The following is a 23,309-nucleotide window of genomic DNA, read 5'->3' on the forward strand; positions in this document are numbered from 1 at the left end:
TTTTTGTTGTTGTTGTCACAGTTTAAATTTGGTTTTATTGTGTTCGTGGTGGAGCTTTTACTTGTTATTTTTTTATCTGGTTGGAAAACCCCTTTTAGTAATTCCTGGAGTGGGGGTTTTCTGATGATAAATTCCCTTACCTTTTCTGTATCTGTGAATGTTTTTATTTCTCTTTCATATTTGAAGGATAGCTTTGATGGGTATATTATTTGTGGCTGAAAGCTCCTCTCTTTTAGGACTTTAAATATTGGGGTCCACTCTCTTGTAGCTTGAAGAGTTTCTGCTGAGAAATCTGATGATAATCTAATGGGCCTTCCTTTATATGTTGTATTCTTCTTTTCCCTAGCTGCCTTGAGAATTTTTTCTTTGTTGTTGGTTTGTGCCAATTTCATTATGATTTGCTTTGGAGTAGGTTTGTTGGGGTTAAGAAAACTTGAAGTTCTGTTTGCTTCTTGAATTTGAGGCTTTAGTTCTTTCCACAGGCTTGGGAAGTTCTCATCTATTATTTGTTTGAATATGTTCTCCATTCCATTTTCTCTGTCTTCTCCCTCTGATATACCTATTATTCTTATGTTATTCTTTTTGATGGAGTCAGAAAATTTCTGTAGGGCTTTCTCATTTTTTTTTAATTTTTGAGTCTCTTTCTTCTTCTCTCTGTTGTGCCTCAAGTTGCTTGTCTTCTATGTCACTAATTCTACCTTCTATCTGGCCTGTTCTATTAGCTAAGCTTGTTACCTCATTTTTCAGCTCATGAATTGAGTTGTTCATCTCTGTTTGATTTCTTTTTATAGTTTTAATTTCCTTGGTAATATATTCTTTGTGTTCATTGAGTTGTTTTCTGAGCTCCCTAAATTGCCTTTCTGTGTTTTCTTGTATATCTCTGAGTATTTTTAGGATTTCTATTTTAAATTGTCTGTCATTGAGCTCCAAGGTTTCCAATATATTAAATTTTTTCTCCATAGAGTTTCTCTATCTGTGCTACCTCTCTGTCTTTTGTATCCATGATATTCGACTTCCTTTTCTTTAGTGGCATCTGAGGGTGGTTTTGTTGATAGTATTAATAAGAATTAATAAAGAATAAAAAGTTAAAAAAAATTATTATTCCCCTCTTTTTTCCCCCTCTCCTCTCCTCTCCCCTCCTTCTTGAGAAAATCTTGTTTTAAACTGTGAATTATATTGTGCTAAATAGAACAAAAACTACCTATAATGGAGGGCCTGAGTTGGGGAGAAGTGATAAAGGGGCAAAAAAGGGGTGTATGGACCCACAAAATGCAAAAAAGGAAAAAAATTTGGGTCAAGAATAAAATGATTTGCTTTCATCATAAGAGATATGATGAAAGGAATAAGAGGGAAACAGGAAAAAGGGGAAAATTAAAAAAAATCATATTATATTTAGTGGAGCAAGAACTAGCTAAAATGGAGAGCGAGGGTTGGGAGCACTGCTAGTGAGGTAAAAAAGCAAAGTAAAAAAAACCCAAAGTGCCACAAAGAAAAATACAAGTCCCAGATAAAATAATTTGTTCGTGATTGAGGATTGAATGAGAGGAAAAGTAAAGGAGAAAAGAAGAAACTAATATAGAAGGAGAAAAAAAAGAAAGAGGAAAACACAAAATGAAGAAAAAAGAATAATAGGAGAGAGAGAGAGAGTTAAAGGTTTTGGAGTGCAACCCTCATAGAGAGAAAGGAAGAAGAAAGAAAAGATAATGGGAGATGTAACACTTATGTGTAGTGTAGTTCAAGGAGAGGAGAGAGTAAGACCAGCAGAGAATTAAATTACCAAATTGGAAGAGGAAGAAAATAATCAAGACAAGAAGATAAGAGAAACAAATGAACAAATATAATAAAACGGAATAGGTTATAAAGTCTGTGGATTATTCTTGATTTTGAGAGGTTATCTTCTTGCTTTTTCTTTTCTCTCCCTCTTCCTGGTCGGTGACTCTGTACCCCAGGTTCTGCCCCTGTGGCACGCTTAGGTAGAGGTTTGCAGTTGATAAGTCTCTATAGCGATGTCATATATTGGGCTTCAGTCTCATTGGCAGTCAAGGCTCATTAGCATTTGCAGGCTCCGCCAATGAGAGATTCCATGTTCCTGGAGCCTCTCTCCTAGTCTTTCATTCCTGAATTAGTAGCCTGATGATCCAGCTATGGGGTTGCTGCTGCCTCTTTGCGTTTAGTGTGGAACTTCTGGAGCCTCCAAGGATAGATTTTTCTGTCTCTGGTTGAAGATCTTGTTGAATTTTTGGGGAGATTTATCGTTATCACTCCTTCTGGTGCCATTTCTCTGACGTCACTCTATTTTGGTCTATTTTTTAAATAAAGTCTTTCAGTTTCCTTTGGGCCATTATGTTCTCTTGAAGCAATGTTTTCCCCTCAGTCATTAATATTTAATGTGATTAGAAGCTTTCACAAAACCTATTGAGATGCACATGCTTTAAGTGGCAAAGCTGTTACTTAATGATATCATGTGGGTACACTAATTCAACTTACCCATGAGAGAAGGTGACCTCCTAGTTCCTTTGGCTCTGTGTCTACATTAATATTACTGAAACCTGCTGCCATGTATGAAAGCATCTGTTACCCCCTAAAACGAGGGCTGTAGGATTTTTTTCTGATATCATCAAATTAACTGATGATTCTAAAAGCACTGAGAAAATATAAAAAAAATATAAGTGTGAAAAGATGTACATACAATGTTTATTACAGCAGTGCTATAAAAAGAAAATAAACTAGAAACAATCCAAATGTCCAATAATAGAGGATTGGTTAAATACATTAAATGATTTATTTATATCATGAAATACTTTGTAGCCAGTAGGACTGATGTAGATCTATGTTTACTGACATGGGAAGGTGCCTAGATACAATAGGTGAAAAAAATCAGGCCAAAAATTAATATGGTCATCTCCTTATCTGTAAGGGATATATTCCAAGGACCCCATTGGATGCCCAAACTCATAGATAGTATCCAACTCTGTATATACTATATATTTTTTCCTTAGACGTATATATCTATGATAAAGTTTAATTTTCAAATTAGCACAGTAAAAAATAACAATAACTATAATAAAATAGAACAGTTATAAAATATTCTGTAACAAAAGTTATGTGAAAGTGGTCTCTATTATAACATCTCATTTTACTGTACTCACCCTTTTCTGCTTGGAATGATGTGATATGATACAATGGTGAAATGAGGCTAATGACATTCTTATAATGAAATGAGGTTAAGCATTGTGATGTAGCATTAGGACACTAAAGGTTTAGTGGAACATAAGAACTGCAACACTATGACAATTGATCTGCTAACCGAGATGGCTGCTAGGTGACTACTGGTGGGTAGCTTAAACAGCGTGGATACGCTGGACAAAGGGATGATCCATGTCCTGGGTGGGACAGAATGAGACAACACAAGATTTCATTATACTTTTCCACTGTAGTGGTAAAGCAACCAGAGATAATATGTAAATAATCGGCTCGGCTATGTTCCAATAAAACTTTATAGAAAGAGCCATGTAGCCTCTGTCATAACTACTCAGAATGGTACATAATTTAAAACTTAGGAATTACTTCTAAAATTTCCTATTTAATATTTTTGGCCCATGGTTGACAACATGTAACAGACCATAGAAAGTGAAACAGCAGATAAGGGAATACTACTGTATATATCACATGATTCAGTTGTTTTTATTAAAACAAACAAACAAACAAAAAATGAACAAAACAACAAACACACTGGTGAAAAGCCAGAAAATATATATACCAAAATGTTAATACATATTTTCTCTAAGCATTGTGGTTGTGATTTTTACATCTTTCTTTACTGTCTGAATTTTTAAAAAGCATATACAGCAAAATTACTTTGTTAAAATAATACTATGGGAGTGTATTTATACAGCTTACAAATTACTTTTACTTGAAATGATAACCCAAGTGATATTTATATTTCTATTCAAGCCCCAGTTTTTAATCTGAGTAGAGGTTGGTAAACTTTTCTGTAAAGGGCTGGATTGTAAAATTTTAATTTTTGTGGACCATATAGCCTCTGTCATAACTACTCCACTTTTCCTCTGTAGTGGTAAAGCAACCAGAGACAATATGTAGATAATTGTCTCAGCTATGTTCCAATAAAACTTTATTTATAGAAACAGCCATGTAGCCTCTGTCAGAACTATTCCACTTTGCCCCTGTGGTGCTAAAGCATCCAAAGACAATATGTAGATAACTGTCTCGGCTCGGGTATGTTCTAATAAACCTTTATAGAAACTAGCAGAAGGCTGGCTTTCACCCACAAGTTGTAGTTTATGGCCTAGTGGTTGAAAAATATTGGTTTACTGGATCCTGCTCTGAAGTTCTTAATAGAAGAGGCCGAACTCCCATGTTCATTGAGAATCAATCTGTTTTCCTCTGTTCTTCTAGATCAATGCAGGCTATATTACTAGTTGCTGTTCTCCAAAGTTGAGGCCAAAATGGCTTGGACACATAACTAGAAGTTCCTATTTTTTTCTCCTACTTGGCTAGAGAATTTTCCTACTCCATACTTGGGCCATGCTTTATTTAGGGCCATCCTGACCACCAAAGTGAAGCCTAGAACTGAACCATAGATTAAGTCATGGTTGCAGAAGCCCACTAAATCACTCCAAGGATTGAATTCACAACTACTACCTGAGTGACTTTAGCTAGAACCAGAAAGTCCAAAAGAATCAGTGCTTCCTATAGCCTACCAGTATTAACATACTCCATAAAGAAGGTTTTTGAAGAGATGGATTATTAAAGTCTACCCACAAGAAAGCTTTTAAGGAGTCTTAAAGTGTTCAACAATGGCTTACTTTAGGAGTTTAAAAGACTTACATAACTGATGCAAAGTATACGTGAGGAAAAAAAGAGAAGATTAAGTTGAAGGTGATCAGGGTCCTGGCTAGTTTGCTCAGTGGTAGAGCATCAGCCTGGAGTATTGAAGTCCTGGGTTTGATTCTCAGTCAGGGCACACAGGAGAAGTGACCACCTGGTTTTTCACCCCTCCCTCCTCTATCTTTCTCTCTTTTTTCCTCTCCTGCAGCCATGGATCCAAAGATTTGAGAGCCAAGTTGGCCCCAGGCACTGAGGATGGCTCATAACCTTGCCTCGGTTGCTGAGCAACAGAGCAGCAGCCCAACAGATGGCAGAATATCACCTGGTAGGGGGCCTACTGGGTGGATCCTTTTTGGGCACATGTGGGATTCTTTCTCTGCATCCCCGCCTCTCACTTAATAAAAAAAAATGGCCAGGCACTCCTAGTCACAGACAGCACTCAATTCCCAGAAGAGCAATGGAACTAGATTAACTATGTGCATTTAGCTCATGTATTTGCCTTTGCCTTAAGTTGCAATTAGTGGTGTGGTTTCTTAAAGCAGTTTACCTTACATAGACAATCTATAAAACATATTTTCTCCCCTTTTTCTCTTCAAAGTAAAATAAGTTATTGCTTACACACAGACCTTAAATTCTTCCAAATGAAATAGCTTCCAGATCACCCAATCCTGCTATGTAAAATATTATTCAATCACATTTAATAGTCTGGCCACTCAAAGGAAATCACATTAGAATAGAATGTATTAGGTATATAATCCAGGGAACAAGAGCCAGATACTCAGGATTTCGGGTTACAGCAGAGCTATATATCCTAAATTCCTAATCTGGGAAAATCTGACATAAAGTCCCAATAATTTACTAACAGACTCTCCAGAACTGGATGAATCCCAGGGTACTTGTAGAGCAGTCTACCACACCAGGTATTCACAAAAGTGAGGTGTTGGCTAAGATGGGTAAAAAGAAAGGGACACAGGAAATAGTCTTTAAGATAACCAAAACATTTCAAGGGACAATATTGGCTTCCAAGGTTCAAAAGGGCGTGGGGGATGGAGTGAAGGTGGGCTGAGATAAATGTGATCAAAAGGAGAAAGAAAGGACCAGAAAAGGAACACAGACCTGTTCCTATACTGTGGTTTCTACTCTACAGGGGCAGAGTAACTGACTTGTTCAAAGTCCCTGTCAGTTATGTTGAAATGTAAATTCACTCAGTTTCTACTACCATGTCACACAGCCGCTCACTCAGCTGGTGTCTGCTTATTTACCTGAAGATTTAAACAACTTAGAAATACTATGTAGTATGTAGGTATGAAATGATTGTTTGACTTTATGGAGATGGAAGAAATTTTAGGTGTGCAAACTGTTATACAACCTGTAAGAGCCTGATTTTGGTTAAATGGGGATGGGACATTCCAGCTGTTCAAGGCTAGTGGATTAGAGGTAGCTTTTCCAATTTAAAACATTACCCTAAAATTGCTATCACTACTTACAAAGTTTCAAACGCTTAACTTAAATGAGCTGATTTAGAGGAAAGTACAGTAGACAATAAGTAAGGAGATGAGTAAACCTGACTTATAGTGTCACCTCTGTCACTAAGTTTATTGTGTGATCTTGACTAAATCACTTTCTCTCTTTGGATGTTAGTTTCTTCACCTGTGAGATGATAAGGGAAGATACCATAATTTGTAAAGGATCTTTTCCTTTCACATTTTATGCTTCTGTAATTCCTGGGGGGTTTTCTCACCTGACATTTATTTGCAAGGGCCATTCTGGCATCCATACAATTTAAATTTTCAATAAATCACAGATGGTCTTAAATAAAAAATCTCCCCCTTGAACAGGATATTTGTGCTGAAATGGCTCATGTCAAGTATGACCTTTTTAATTCCGAGCAACTCTCTAGTGGTTCATTAACTCACCCCTAGGACAGCTCAGCAAGCTAGTACTATTACAAAAGGCCCCAACTGTGCAGGCCCAGAGAGCTGCCCTATTAACTAGTGAAAACAAAGTGGTTTTCTCTTTATGCCCTCATTGGTCAATTTTTAGATCAGAACATATGATTCTATCACTGAAGGAATCCTGGACAACTCACAGAAACCCTGTGCCAAATCTAGCACTAGCTTTTAGGACTAAGCTGGAGTTCATTTCAAGGAAGTGATAGAATTACTTCTAAATAATTTATAATAGTGGCTCTCTTTCCTAGATAATTAAAAATGTTTAGAAAATATAATTGTAATTATAAAAGCCCAATTTTGCATATACTTTATATTTTACTAGACATGGCAATAACTTTATTTTTCATTTAAGTTTTCTTAACCACCCACTGAGGTGAATAAAATAGATATCATCATCATCATTTACCAAATAAGAAAACTAGAGCTCAGAGAGGTTTAAAGACTTCTGCCAGATTTCTTAGTAAGTGGCAGAGCCAAGAATAGAACCCACATATTGACTGGTTCAGCTAATTCACAAATACACTTGTCAATTCTACCATTATACTAATCTTTAGATGTTTTCAAGAATGCAAGTTAAAAATCAGAGATTTTTTGCCCTGGCCGGTTGGCTCAGTGGTAGAGCGTCGGCCTAGCGTGCAGAGGACCCGGGTTCAATTCCTGGCCAGGGCACACAGGAGAAGCGCCCATTTGCTTCTCCACCCCTCCGCAGACAAGGCTCCATTGGAGCAAAGATGGCCCGGGCACTGGGGATGGCTCTGTGGCCTCTGCCTCAGGCACTAGAGTGGCTCTGGTCGCAACATGGCGATGCCCAGGATGGACAGAGCATCGCCCCTGGTGGGCGTGCCGGGTGGATCCTGGTCGGGCACATGCGGGAGTCTGTCTGACTGTCTCTCCCTGTTTCCAGCTTCAGAAAAATGCAAAAAAAAAAAATCAGATTTTTTTAGGGGAAGGGTAGCAAAAAAGGTGTAATGGGAAACACGGAAGTGGGGGGGTGAGGGTGTTATAGTGAGTGAGACACTTGAATCCATGTTAACACAATAAATTAAAATTATTAAAAATTTTTAAAAACTCAGAGATTTTAGTATGCTGTCTAGATATTGCAAAGTAATCTTACACTCATTTAAAGACTTCTGACATAGGTTTAATTTCTCATAATGGGATCAGTGGCTATGAGAACTCTGAAAAAATACCTATTACACAATGAATTCAATTATCATGACATTTCTACTAGAGTCAAAGCACATATTTATTGAACATCTATATACCTGGCTCTGTACAAGGTGATATGGAGATATACAAAAGTATAAAATATGATTACTGACTTCAGAGAGATTCAAAAACACTAAATAGTTAATAATGAATAGCTACATATTATAGTCATAACAAATAGTGCTATAGGGACATGAGGGAGGGAGAAATGAAGTGAGGACCACTTCATGGAAGAAATAGAATTGAATTGAGTATGTAAATAAGGGGTAGAATTTTACTGGCAGAATGGAGGGAGAGAATAATTCCAGGTTAAAGGGAGAATGGAGGTGTGGAAAAGAATAATATGAGCTAAACCAAAGGGAAGGCATACAGGAGACTGGATATCTGTGAGGATACTGATCTGAGTGGAGAGCGGTAGGGGAATATTTGTAAAGCCACAGTTTATCTTAAGTGTTCAGGCAGAAGACTGTCTGCCTTTCAAAGTATTTTATTCACTCATGAATAAAATGGCATTAAAGGTAGATATAACAATTTTTAAGAGTTTGGCTCTGGAGGCAGACAGACCTGGATTTGAGTACCAGAAATACCACTTACTTACTCTTTATTACCCTGGGTTAATTAACCTTTTGGGACTTACTTTCCTCCTCTCTACTATGGGGCTATAATGTGGAGCTTATGACATAATGCCCACCAGGTACTCAGCAAAGTGCTGGCACATGGTAAGTACTTATTAAATGGAAACTATAATAAAAGTGATCCATTGAATGAAACTTCATTTGTATACCTTTGTTAAGTGTTTTTTGTTTCATATGGGGAAATTAAAAAGTATTAACATTTTTGATTAACAAACATGATGATCATAGTAGTGAGGGGAGAGTGAGAGATGGTGTTGAATAGGAAGATCAGACCCTGCAGGACCTTCACGGTTGGTTTGAAGAGATTGACCTGTGGGAAATGCATATGCCTTTTGACTAAGGAGAAGAGACCAGAGGAATTTGCTCAAGGGCACTTAGCCAACTGCTGGCAAAATTATCCCAAGCTTGCAAATTGCTTATCCTTACTTTCATCTGCTCATCTGTTTGAGAATTTTGGCTGCTCTCATTTTGTCTCTAAGGAGCATTTCTAAATGGTATATAGTATGCCGAAAACTTCTTCCTTTCTTTATTACTTTCTGAGAAATGGGTATTTTGAAACAGCATTTTTTCCTGGAGACCCTGGGTATAGTCACTTTCTAGGAAGAGCTCAGGGACCTCTAAGCAAAGTGTCAGATTCCCAGAGAAGTAGTCTGAGAACTCCTAGGGAAGGAAATTCCTGACTTAACTAAAGTAGGAAGAAGTAGCAGGTGCCAACAATAATAAACAACAGAATCCTGGGAAAGAGCAACTTTTCCTGAGTCTAGAAGGTCAGGAATGTGGAGCACATTTTCAAAATAGGAGCCCAGGGACACTGCTGTAATTATCAACCAATGAACCTCCCCTTAGTACCAGAAAAACAGATGGATACACTAATTAAAGAGGGATAGAGAGGCAGAAACAGAAAACAATGTAATATTTAAATGTGAGAAACTCAAGAGAGTCAAACTAGCTCTGTTTCTGATACAAAAAAATTATCATGTTAACTCCAGGCAGCTTTAACCAACCCCTAAATACCTATGTCAAGTTCAATGTTTTCAAATAGTCTTCACATATAATGTTCCTTGGTCTAGGGTAGAATGCAGTTCTGTTTTTGAAGTAAATAAAGCTTATGGAAGCCACCCACTAATGACCACATGTACCATCTTCTTTATTTTTTTCTCCTGTTTCTTTTTCAAAAGGAGGGGAAACATAGATTCTACAAATGACAGCTGGATGAGCTTGTTGATTGTAACTATTAAAGAATGGCTTTATTAAACAGATGATGTATTAGCACTTGGGAAAGTAAGTGATGACTTAGAGAAGCCAGTGTAAGAACATGCTCAATTAACTAAAGATAATCTTGTTCATTTTTTTCTTTGAAAAGGATACTATAATGACAGCTTGTACAGCAAACCTTTCACAATTGCCTTAAAAAAGACAAAGAGATATGGATCGAACGATAATTTAGCTGGATTCCTGGTTGGTTGAAGAAGTGTACTCAAAGAGTGGTGATGAATGGATTGACAACAATTCGCAGGCGAGGTCTCTAACAGTTACTATAAGGCCCTCTACTAGCCCATGTCCTGTTCAATATTTTAATCTATGATTTTGGATGAAGGTATAACAGTTATAACGGTAGAAAAGACAGAGCTAGAGAGTATACTTAACTTATTTGATGACAGAATCAAGTTTCAAAAATAATTGTTACCACTATTTATCTACTATCTTCTAGGCACTACTGTACATAAGCTATCTCACTGAAATCTTAAGCCATAGTAAGCTAAGACTTAAAGAGGCTTTAAGTAACTTGCTTGTTCAAAGCTACAGAGCTAGTAAGTGTCATTAGCAGGATCTAAATCCAAATCTGTTGCTAGTAAAGCTCATATTCTTACTCATATACTACACTGCCAGCCACTACTCTACATTGTCTTAACAAACTATACTGCAATATCTCCTGAACACAGAACAAAACAGAACAGAGGATGAAAGCTCTGAGAAACAAGGAAAAATCTGATTCACTATGACTTTCATGAAGAATCAGATTGGTGCTAATTTGATGGTGAAGAACAGCACTTTGGACTAATAAATTGCCAGGAATATTCTAAGTTAAAAGACAGTGAATTCCACTAATTCCTAGTTTTGTTATATCTATCTTTATTTGTATGAGTAAAGTGGCTGGAATAATGAGCCCCAAACTATGAAAATGGTATATAATACAAGGAAAAAGAAGGGTAGCCATAAAATGGAGGAAATACAATTACATTGTACCTCATGTTATTTTGCAACTTTAGTATGAGATGACAATATGAATGGTTTCATTAAAAAATCAGATATAACTCAGGTTGTATTAACAGAAGCACTAAGTAGACTCTAGATACCGAGAAGTTGTTAGATACTATCTTCTGCTCTAGTTACTATGTTCTGTTGTGATGGACAGCCAACAAGAGCAACATCAAATGTCACTAGAGGAAAGTGACTGGGGTGAAGCATTAGTAAACCATCTCTTATGAAGTAACTAAAATATTTAGCTTAGTGTGGAGAAAACTTGAGAGCATAGGAGAGGTATTCATATATTGGAAGGACAATCATGTGGAAAAAAGATTACATTTGGTCTGATACAGTGGTGGGATTCAAATAATTTAACAATTGGTTCTCTGCCCTACTGACCATTTTAAATATAAAAACACACTACATCGAGAGGTAGTTTATTATTTCATGCATTTAATACTTAAGAATAAAAGAGGTATACAAAACTAGATTATATCATAAGAAAGAGTTTCAAAATATTAGATAATACCTGACAAAAAACAATAAAACTGTTATTTAAGGTATTTCCATATTGCTTCTTGATTGGCATCCTCACTTGCAATTTTTTTTCACCTATGGACAGCACGAACACTACTACAGGTGCTTAGAATACGCTGTTGTGCAGATGAACGTATAAAAAGAGTAAAGAATGTAAATGTGCGATTTCCACATTGGAAGGCTGCCCAGGCACCCACCTTAGAGACAACCCTGATTACGAGTGTCATTTTAACAACCAGTTCTCTGAACTCAACAAAAAATTACATCTTGACTCTGCCAAACCAGTGAGAACCGGCTAAATCCCACCACTGGTCTGATACATTTTATAGCACAAAGCTAGAACTCAGGAGAAAACTTATGGTTCAATATAAGAAATAAATTTATAGTAATTAGAGTGGTGCAACCATATATATAGTAATAATAGATAACATTTAGTTATCCAGTACTATGGTCTACTGCTAAAATATTTCATGGGATTCCCAAGAACCCATGAGATCCATGGAGAGGAAAGTGGCTAAATTATAAAGCTGTGATCTTAATGTCATTTGGAGTATTTAAACACGTGCTTAATGAATGCCTGTCAGGAACATGTGATATATAATTCTGCATTGAGGTGGCAGGGTATAAGGTGGCAGTTGAATTAAAATATTGTGTGAGGCTTCATCCCAATCTGAAATTCAGTATATCTACTTTCCCTGTTTTCAACTTCATAATATTAAACATTGTAATCTGATGGTCCAAATATAATATTATGACCTATTCACAGATGGCTGCTATGTGTCTATGTGTCTATATGGACATGTGCACACATGCACATTCACACAAACAATATGCATTTATTTTTTAAATTATACTCACACCAGGTTTTAAAGAAAAAGATAGGGATACCATCTAGCTATATAAAGGATTTTGGACTCCTAACAATACTCAATCTATTAATTAAGCCCATAAAATAAAGTAAGAAAATAGGCTTGGCTCCATTTATTATGGTCAGAAATTGAAATATACATCATATTTTCAAAAATAGACAATGAAAAAAATTAGAAAATGTTAATTTCAAAAGGATTTAATCTCATTGGCTGAATCACAGGATAATTATTTTGGTCTGTCTTTGTAAATCACAGATATAATTTACCATATTTCCCCATGTATAGGACGCACATTTTTTAGAAAAATTGGAATCTAAAAACTGCGTGTGTCTTATACAGTAGTTGTAGATTTCTTTTCTTGCATTTCCTGCTTTTATTGTACTTGTTTTTGCGTTCTTTGCTGAAGACAGTGATTTGTCATCAGACACAGATGAGGACAAACAAGCTAATGGATGGGAGTTCTGACAGTGGTGAGTTGTATGAAATTCATGATGAATAAAACTTGAGTTCAATAACTTTATGTAATATATATATTTTTTCAAATTTCAGGCCCTAAAATTAAGGTGAGTCTTATACATGGGTAATATGGTATTGAGCACTAGCTTCGACTTCATATCCATCATTGTACTCGTGGATTTTAGTGTAGTGCCCTAATTTAATCTTTCAAAAATATGATAAGGTTAGTATGAAGATATTATTTTTATTTTAAAGTTGAGGAAACAGAGTCTCAAAGAGAAGCAAGTAATCAAATAATATCACATGGGACACAGCGGTGCCAGGATTTGAATAAAGGTTATTTCTAACTTCATACTATCTACTATGCTAAAGCAGTACCTTCCTTCCCTTTTTCTTCCTGTTAGCACATAGCACTTTGAAATTTTAAAGTATAGCACAAATTGCCTGACCAGGAGGTGGCAGAGTGGATAGAGTGTTGGACTGGGACATGGAGGACCCAGGTTCAAAACCCTGAGGTTGCTGGCTTGAGTGTGGGCTCATCTGGCTTGAGCGTGTGCTTACCAGGTAAGCTCAAGTGCAGGGTCACTGGCTTAAGCATGGGATCATAGATGTGACCCCATAGTCGCTAACTTGAGCCTAAAGGTTGCTGGCTTGAGCCCAAGGTCACTGGCTTGAACAAGGGGTCACTACTCGCTCTGCTGTAGGCCCCCCATCAAGGCACATATGAGAAAGCAATCAGTGAACAATTAAGGAGCTGCAACAAAGAACTGATGGTTCTTATCTTTCTCCTTCCTGTCTGTCTGTCCTTATCTGTCTCTCTCTGACTGTCTCTGTCAAAAAATTAAAAAAAAAAGTATAGCATGAATGGTAATGACTATCATTGATAAACAAGTATAATATCCAACATTCAGATTCACATAATTCTTGCCTTGAAAAAAATGTACATATTTTTAGCACAGATTGGGAGAAATTTGGATATTCCTAGTCTGTTCTTACAGGCTTGATTTCAAGATTAGAAGAATCTGTTTGAAGAACTGTTGGAGACAAAAGGCACAGTAAAAGGTTCTTCCTTATTTCCTACAATATAGATTCTAAATTGGGGGAGCTTTCTAGGGGGGCTCTCAGTTGAAGGGTGCCATTAATTAATGAAAGTTCTAAAGTAATGCAGTGAATTTCCTGATCAGTCTAAGATCTACTACTATTGCCTGACTTGTGAGGTGGCACAGTGGATAGAGTCTACCTAGTACGCTGAGGTTGCCAGTTCAAAACTCTGGGCTTGCCAGGTCAAGGCACATACGAGAAGCAATTATGAGACTGTAAGTTGATGCTTCCATCCCCTGCTCCCCCTTCTCTTTCTTTCTCTCCTCTCTCTAGAAATTAATAGATAAAATCTTAAAACAAATGATCTACTGCTACAAAGATAGTTATCCTTTTGCTGGAGCTTCATGCTTATCTTCCCTCCCCAATTAGTATAAATGAATAAAATTTAGAGAAAGTCCTGAGTTTAACTAGCTCTTATGTAAGAATTTAAAGCATAGAGACAAAAGATGGCAATTAAGTACTAACAACTTCCAGAAAAGAGCTGATTGAGTAGCTCCAACTTTAAGCCCTTTTTCAGAATCTGTCATTTGTTCACCACAGCCTATGATGAATTGTAACCCCTGAAATCAAACAGACCACAAGTTCTCACTTCCAAGAAGGCACAAGTGGGGGAAGACTAATTGCTACTGTGACAATTCAAGCAATTGGTGAAAGGCCAGTGCTATTTCCAAGCTCACACATTTCTCTTAAGCTTCCTGTTAATGAAAGTCAATGGCCTTGCCAGCAGACATTGTTTATACTCACCCGTTTTCCCACCCAGACAGGACATTCCAGGAACAATTACAGAATAATGAATTTGAGCCATATCCCTAGCCTCACACAGCTTCATTTCCCTGGTGGACTAATGTGTAACAAACAGCTTCATTCCCAACACAAATGTCCTTATAAACTTACAGCCTCATTTTTCTTTGTATTAGGACCTTGGTTTTTGCCTTCTCTTTTATGTTTTATTTAAAATGTCCTCCTTGGAGGTAGAGGGTGTTATATTGGGTGGGACACTTGAATCCATGTTAACACAATAAATTTAAAAAAATTATGAAAATAAAATACCCTCCTTGTTTTAGGCACTGAGGATAGTAATGTAATAGCGTAACAGCTGCAAAACAGTTCTTGGTATCTACCAGAGGCCAGTTTTCTTCCTGATTTAATTAGCTTTTCTTTTAAATATCCCTGCCATCATCTTCGATTTGGTATGAACCTGGGGTCCCTGTTTCTCTGCAACAAGGATTTCTCATGCCAAAACTACCTACCAAAAGGGAAGGACCAAAGAACTGAGCTAGTCTCTAAGCTTGAAGCAATCTCCTTTGCAACTAGCTGATGAGGACTATGAAAATGAGACTTGGGTCAATTCAAGGGAACATAAGGAAGATGATTCTATTTCGTTCCTCATCCCCAGCCCCAAACAAAGCTGAGAGGTTGTGTCTATATGGGACAGGCACTGGTTCAGCCAGAAACAGGGATCCAATGAGGGTCTTCTCTCTTTATCATAATAGAAAAGCTGTGTGCAAATCAAAGATAAATATCTAGACAGCAGGAGTCCAGTTAAGAGGCCACTATAGTAAACCATGGCTGATAGAGAAAAAGTGAAAGGTGCTATCCATACTTATCTCCTACCCTTAAGTATTAACTAGAGTATGAAGAGAGACTGGCACCACAGAGTTGATTAAAGTTGTTTGATGGTGGCAGTAGCACCAAACTGAAATCTTTATGTTTGTATGGAAGGATGGTTTGAGGCACTCTCCTTGGGAGTCGAGTTATGAAAAATATCTGTGAGTCACAACTTAAACAATTACTCTAAATGAAGCTCATATAAGTTATATGTAGTCTGAAGTTGCAGTCTCCTAGCAGACAGAAAAGAAGCCTACCATGCTTCTATTTTTTTTCCGATACACCTAAGATAGCAATTAGCACTTAGCAGAAAGTCTGAATTCCCCTATACCTCTTTGTACAATCAATGGCCTTTCAAATGAAAAAGGCTGAACTATGAAATAAATGGGAATCAATTCCCAGCTTAAGACCCTTTCAATACTAAGAGTTTCAACTTATTTTCAGAATTTAATTCCTCTGTTCAACTTTGTCATAATCCATGCAAATAAAAGAAACCCACATGCCTCCTGGTTTCAGCAGAATATTGATCATTATCTCCTTGAATTTACTTTGGAGTTTCACCCCTCATATGACACTATAATATGTATAGTCAACCTGTTTTAAGACACAAAAGCTCTGACCTATGGGCCTAGTGGTCCTGAAGCAGGGCTTTTCAAAGAGCTTCTGTGCTGAGCAAACTCTTTGCACACTGCAATTAGGTTCAACTAGCAGTTCCCCGTCTGATGTGTCTTCTAATAATAGAGATTTGCAGCAATGTGTACCAGACTTAGAGTATTCAGATCTACCAAGTTTCAAATGTGGGTAAGTGGCTTCCATTATATCTAGAGTTTTCAGTTTCTTTGGAGAGATGTTTTTATTCAAGATTTGGATGTCTGTGGGCAATTCAGACTCTGGCTCAAGCTGTAGCCACCATTTAAGAAGGCCTGCAGACAATAAAGAAAGATTAGAAGAAAAGGGGGGAGGGCGCTATAAGGAAGGGGGCAAGGGAAATGTTGAGGGGAATAGGGGGGAGGGGTGATACATTTGGGGCAAACCTAGAATCTATGTAAACACAATTAATTAAATAAAAAAAATTTTAAATGTGATTTTAGAGAAATATGCTTATTAGGCTCTTTTTCTCCCCAAAGTTGTGAAAACAGAATAACAATAACAAAGGGCACAGAAAGTTGGTGCTGCAAAGGTGGAGTGCATATTAAGTACATTGCTACACATTCAGTGTGTACCTTGTACAACCTAGTCTTCAAAGAGAACTGAACCAAGGATAAAAAGGCCATAATTCTACTCAGTTCCTACTTTCTAAGCTACTAAGAGCTAATATATTAAGTACCTATTATATGCCATATATTGTGGGAAGCACATTACTCTTTGCTTACATGATCTCATTTATTTCTTTATAACTACCCTATGAGTCCTATTATCTTCCCTACTTTACAAAAAGCACAGAGAGGTCAAGCACTTGCTGAACATAATGTAGGTTAACCAGAGCTCAGGTTAGTCTGATGCCTAATGTCTTTGTATCACTGCCTATCTTCGATAATAAAATCATTACTTATGAGGCTACACTGACTATTTACTATATTGCTACCCTTTGTTAGTTTCCTCAATTATAAGTGGGGCATGTGGACTGGATGATTTTAGAACCACCCTAATTCCAAAAAAAAATCCATTAATTTCATAAGGAGTAAATGAGAAAAAAAAGCTATCTTTTTTCCCCCTGGGTAAATGCGGATGTTCAAGTAGACACGATTCTAACATTGCACTTAAATCATATTCTGTGTGACTTTCTCCTTTGAACAGTAGCAGGTGCTTAATGTCCTGGAGGACTGAATTTCCTGTTCATCCCTCTGTAGGGTGCATGGCGTCCACAGAGTGGGTTGGGTAAGTTTCCAGAAGACCAGGCTAATTCTGCTCCTTGTACCCCACCTTAGTGAAGTACAAACCATGTAGGCTCCCTTTTGTTTTCCAGTTCCTCAGGCCAAATGACAAATGACCAGTGGTTCTAGGAGGGAGGCTGAGCTGGTCTTCCGCATCTGTTTCACTTTCCATAGCTTTCTCTTGGGCAGGATCTGGACTGACTAAAGTCATCCGAGAGTCTGATGCAACGAAAAGGCCACCTATGCACTCCATCTTACTTATTTGCACATTGTTCATACAGTTGGAGGCAGCAAATATCAGAAGGCTATTATAATTAAGGAAAAACCAGAAGTCCTTTGAAGACATTTAAGGTCAAATGACTATGGGAAGAGAAATTTCTTCAAGATTTTTCATGTAAAAAAATGAAAATAATATTAAATGCCTTGAAGCTGCAGGCTGAATATTAAATACTAGAAACATCTTAGAGAAACTTGCCTGAGAGCTGTATGAATTCTAAACTATGAAAATAAGACACTGAATAGAAAACTGTAAAAGTGATAAGTTGCTTTATCAAACAAAAACAAAGCATTTTCCTCCAAGGAGAAAGGAAGCATGATGGGAAATCTACAAACAATGGAACTTCATGTGTTTGCTTAAAAACAAAAATAACAATTCAAACCTCATGACAAGTGAGCTCACAGTATTGACATGGGACAAGAGCTTTCCTATTTAATAGCACAGGGCCCCGGGGACATTTTCAGAAGGCAAACTTCAGATTTCAGACTTCATTCCCTTCCCAGCATAATTTGAACTTTCCCCTAAATCTCTACCCTGTTCCAGGCACTGTGCTAACATTCTTCCCTATTGTCTCTTATCTAAGGCTCAACAATGGAAGGCATTGGTGACAGTGATGGGTAGTGGGAGAGGGACTGAAGCAGAAGCTGGCACCTCTAGTTTTCAACTTGGTTTTCTGCCGGCAGTTGTGCCTGTCTCTATGTCAGCATGTCTGTTTTTCTGTCTGACTGGTTTTTTAAAATTTGTTCTCTCTCTGTTTCACTATTTTCCTGTTGTTTTCCAGTCTGTCCAACTCTTTCTTCTTGTCTGTCCTTGTCTGTCATGAAACTTTGCCTGCCAAACTTTTACTTTCTGACTCTGTCTCTCTTTCACGTTGTGTCTCTGTTAGTCTTTGTCTGCCCTTTGCTCAGGCTGGCACTCTTCATTGTTCATTTTCCCTTTCAATCTCTCTTTGTCTCGCTTTCCATCCCCCTAGCCCGCTGCATTTCTGTAACTCACTTTGTCTTTCTGTTTGTCTGCAGTTCAGTCTTTGCCTGCCTGCCTTCTGGTCTGTCTCTCATTGTCTCTCTCTGAGCAATGACTTCTGACCATCTCTTTCTATTTCTTTCTCTCTCTCTGTTTGAATATCTTTCTCTGTTTAACTGCCCATGTCTGCTTTTTAGTTTATGTCTTTTGTTCTGACATTTTCATGCTATATATCTGCCTTTCTATCTATTCGTCAGTCTCTCTGCCACTCTGTAACTCTTTCGTTCTGTTCATTTGCTTCTTTTTCTCTGTCAATTATTTGTCATTCTGTCTCTATATGTCTCTTCTTGCTTTTCTCTCTATTGAAGTTTCTTTCTATACCTATCTGTCTGCCTGTCTTCGCTCTGGCTATCTGTCCAGTCTGCCAGTCTCTCTCTCCAGCAGCCTGTCTTTGTCTGCTTGTTTCTTTGATTGTCTGCATGTATTTGTATCAGTCTGAACTTCTGTCTTTCTCTTCGTCTAACTATATTTCTCCATATTATTTTTCTTGCTCTTATTCCCTCTGTATATGTCTTCCTGTTTCTGCTTTTTGTTTGTTTGTTTCTCTCTGTAAGCCTCTCCATCATGCTGTTTTGCTCTCAGCTTTTCTATTTGTTATCTTTTAGTCTATCACACATTGTCTGTGTCAGTGTCCCTCTGTCTGTCTGCCTGTCTGTCCTTCTCTGTTTGTTGCTCTCTAATAGTCTGCTTTTCTCTCTGTCTCATGGTCTCTTGGTGTATTTAGTTCTTTCTCCGTTAAGTCTGTATGTCTTTAGTAATCTCCTCTCTTCCCCTCTCCTCCCCTCCCCTTCCCTACTCCCCCTCTCCTCTCTCTTCCCTCTGTATCTGTGTTTCTCTGCTGTGTCTCTCTTTATCTCATCACATTGGTTCTTCTCTCTGCATTCTTCTGTGTGTCCACATGTTCTGCCTCTATATCTCTGTCTTTTTAATTTCTGTACGCTCCTCTCCATTTTTGTCATTATCTTACTCCATCTGTTTTCTTCTCTCTGCCCGCCTGGCTGTGCATCTGTCTATCTGTGTTTATCTTTTCCTTTACTAGTTTGTCTGGCTAGCTTCTCACAGGCGGTCTTCCTGTCTCTTTCTCTCCATTTGTCTAGCATTGTCTCTGTCTGTCTTCCTCTGTGTGTGTCTCTCTCTGTCTCCTTTACTCTCTTGGTCTCACTTTTTCTTTATCTCTTCATCTTTTTATTGAGGTGACCTTCATATAACATAAAATTAACCATTTAAACATGAACAATTCAGTAGCATTTAATACATTCATAATGTTGTATACCCCCCACCTCCATCTAGTTCTAAAATGTTTTCATCATCACAAAAGGAAAGCCAGAGGTAGGCCGGGGCACAGTGGATAATGTGTCTCTGTCAGATTATGGAAAGCCAGTCCTCATCAAGTAGTGAGTTGCTCCCCATTCCCTCCTCTTCAGCTGCTGGCAACCACCAGTCTGCTATCTATGTCTACAGATTCGCTGATTTCTGGATAGTCCATATAAACAGAATCATCTAACCTCTAAATTGTGAGTCTGGCTTCTTCCATTTAGCATAAGGTTTTCAATGTACACCCACAATTGTACTATGTATCTGTCTTTCATTTAGTTTCCCCCTTCTTTTTCCACTTTTCTTTGATTAATAACTTATTTTTTTAGGGAAGTTTGAGGTTCACAGAACAATTGAGAGGAAGAACAGAGATTTCCCATACACGCCCTGCTCCCACACATGCATTGCCTCCCTATTATCGACACACCCCATCAGTTGTAAAACCAGAGTGTTATAATTTGTTACAGTTGATGAACCTGCATTGACGCATCATAATCATAAAGTCCATAGTTTACATTAGGCATTCTTGGTCTTGTATATTCTAAAGCTTTGCAAAAATGTACAATGACATGTATTCGTCATTATGATATTATTTTCACTCCCTGAAAAATCCTTTATACTCTGCCTATTCACCCTTAGCCACCCCCACCCTTTGGTAACCATACATCTTTTTATCACCTCCATAGTTTTGCCTATTTCCAAGTGTCATATAGTTGGAATCATATAGTATGTAGCCTTTTAAGATTGGCTTCTTTTACTTAATAATATGCATCTTAGGTTCTTCCATGTTTTCTTCATGTCTTGGTAGCTCATTTGTTTTAAGCACTGAATAATGTTCCATTCTCTGGATGTACACAATTTATCTACTCACCTAGAGAAGGACATTGAGGTTGCTTCCTTGTTTTGGCAATTATGGATATATCTGCTATAAATGTCTAACTTGTTAGGCTACAGAGTCAAATACTAAGCTCCTAACATGCAGAATTGAACACTGGAAGTCTTAGTCCATTTCTTTTCATGGATGAGTAGTATTCTATTGTAGAGATATATCACGATTTGTTTACACATTCATCTATTGGTGGACATTTGGGCTGTTTCTACCTGTTGGTGATTGTGAATATTGCTGTTATGCACATGTATTTGAGTATCTATTTTTAATTCTCTTGGCTATATATATCTAGGAGTAAAACTGCTAGGTCATATGGTAATTCTATATCTAACTACCAAAATTTTGCACAGCAGCTGAACTATTTTACATGTTCATTAGCAATTTAGGGGATCCCAGTTTTCCACATCTTTGAAAACAGTTCTTTTCTTTCTTTTCTTTTTTCTTTTCTTTCTTTCCTTCTTCCCTCCCTCCCTCCCTCCCTCCCTTCTTTCCTTCCTTCCTTCCTTCCTTCCTTCCTTCCTTCCTTCCTTCCTTCCTTCCTCCCTCCCTCCCTCCCTCCCTCCTTCCCTCCCTCCTTTCCTTTTTTTCTTTCTTTTTGCTTCTAGACATGCAGTAATTTTGATTTATACTTCTCTAACTATAATGATGTTGAGCATTTATTCAAGTGCTTAGTGGCCATTTAAATATCTTCTTTATAGAAACTTCTATTCAAGTTCTTAACACATTATTTAATTTAGTTGTCTTTTTGTTTTTGAGTTATAAGAGTTCTAGTATGTCATTGGTGGAACATAAAAACGAGACTAAGAGACATGCACAAGAGTGTGGTGGTTACCAGGGGTGGGGGGAGGGAGGACGCAGGAGGGAGGGAGGGAGAGATTTAGGGGGAGGGGGAGGGGCACAGAGAAAACTAGATAGAGGGTGACGGAGGACAATCTGACTCTGGGCGAGGGGTATGCAACATAATTTAATGACAAGATAACCTAGACATGTTTTTCTTTGAATATATGTACCCTGAATTATTAATGTCATCCCATTAACATTAATAAAAATTTATAAAAAAAAAAAAAAAAAAAAAGAGTTCTAGTATGTTCTGCATAGTAGACCCTTACCAGATATATGGTTTGCAAATATTTCTTCCTAGTCAGTTTCCTCATTTCTCTTTTTGCTTTTCATACTTTTTTTTGAGATATAATAAACATCAACATTAGATTAGTTTCAGAAGTACAGCACAATTCAGTATTTGTATATATTGTGAAATGATCACCATGGTAAGTCTAGTTAACACTCATTTCTTTTTCTCTCTCTCTTCTGATAGAATTCGTCTCTCTGATTTTTCTGATTACTTTTTTGTTGATCATTTTGTACCAATCTGTCTCTGGCATGTTTCTATTTGTTCTTTCTCCCTCTCCTTCCCTTCTGTTTCCTTTCCTCATTTCCCCGGTCTCTCTTTTTCACTTTCTCATTGTCCTTCTGTCTAGTCTCCACATCTGTCACTGACTCCCTTTTTCTAACCATTTTTCTCTGCCCCAACCCACTTCTCAGTGTAACTATCTCTCTGTCCATTTAGTTAGTTCTCCTTATATCTCTCTACCCACTTTTTGTCTTCTTTTGCGTCTTTCTGATTGACTCTCTGTTGGCTTGTCTGCCAACAGACAGTTGGTTGATCACTCAATCTCTCCCATGTCTTTTGAGTTGTCTCTCTCTATCTCTCTCTGCCTTTCACTCTGTCTCTGTCTTCCTAAATATCTGTTTCAATATGTCTCTCAATCTCTGTCTCTGTCATATTTTTTAAATTCACTGTTTTTTTCTTTCTGTATCTGTTTCTGTCTCTCTGCAAGGGTTCCTTTTTCTCTTTCTTTTTGTCTCTTCTTAACTGTTTCTCTCCATCTTTCTATTTCTCTGCCTGTTAGTATTTTAGTCTGTCTCTCAGTCAGTCTCTCCATCTCTCACCCATCTCTCTTTACTATCTCTCTCCCCTCCTTTTCCAATGTATCTCTGTCTGGCCACTATTTCTGTCTGACTGACTGTTTCACTGGATCTCTCACTATTTGTTTCTCTCTTTCACTCCCTGTCTGCTTTTTTGTCTTTTTGTCTCTTACAGTGTCTCTGGCTCTGCTGTACCTTATTCTCTTGTCTCTGTCCCTTGCACGTTCTCTCTCACTAAGTCTGTTTATTTTCTCTGCTTCTCTTTCTGTCTTCCTGTCTCCCATGGTATTCCACTTTGTCTCTGCAACTCCCTTTTCCACTTTTCTATCCGAATATTTTTCAGTCTGTCTTTCTCTATGAGTGAGTCTCTTTCTTCTATCTCTGCGGTAGTTTCGTTCTGTCTTTTTTCTTCTGAACTTTCTTATTCCCTCAGTTTCTATCTCTCTCCTGTCTCCTTCTAGTTCTTTAGCTTTTTCTGTTTCTGGTGTTTCTCTCTGTACCACCTTTCTCTCCCTCATCTTACCTTTTCTCTCCCTCATCTTAT

General features: G+C 37.6%; 1 protein-coding gene across 8 annotated transcripts in view; it reads right to left on the minus strand.

Moving 5' to 3' along the window:
• ENOX2 (ecto-NOX disulfide-thiol exchanger 2) overlaps positions 1-23,309 on the minus strand; it is a 384,366-nt gene that overhangs the window by 158,384 nt on the left and 202,673 nt on the right. For 5 of the 8 annotated variants that reach the window (XM_066356618.1, XM_066356617.1, XM_066356616.1 and 2 more), the window contains one exon: positions 16,083-16,385. The exons of 2 other annotated variants lie outside the window; for them this stretch is intronic. In XM_066356618.1, the coding sequence (XP_066212715.1) occupies positions 16,083-16,278 (196 nt within the window). In that variant the 5' untranslated portion in view covers positions 16,279-16,385. Of the gene's footprint in view, positions 1-3,149; positions 3,171-16,082; positions 16,386-23,309 lie in introns of those variants that run through there. One more of the 8 variants, XM_066356622.1, reaches the window with a different exon arrangement.

Source organism: Saccopteryx leptura, chromosome X (genome assembly GCF_036850995.1).
Source record: "Saccopteryx leptura isolate mSacLep1 chromosome X, mSacLep1_pri_phased_curated, whole genome shotgun sequence".
In the NCBI taxonomy this organism is placed as follows: domain Eukaryota; kingdom Metazoa; phylum Chordata; class Mammalia; order Chiroptera; family Emballonuridae; genus Saccopteryx; species Saccopteryx leptura.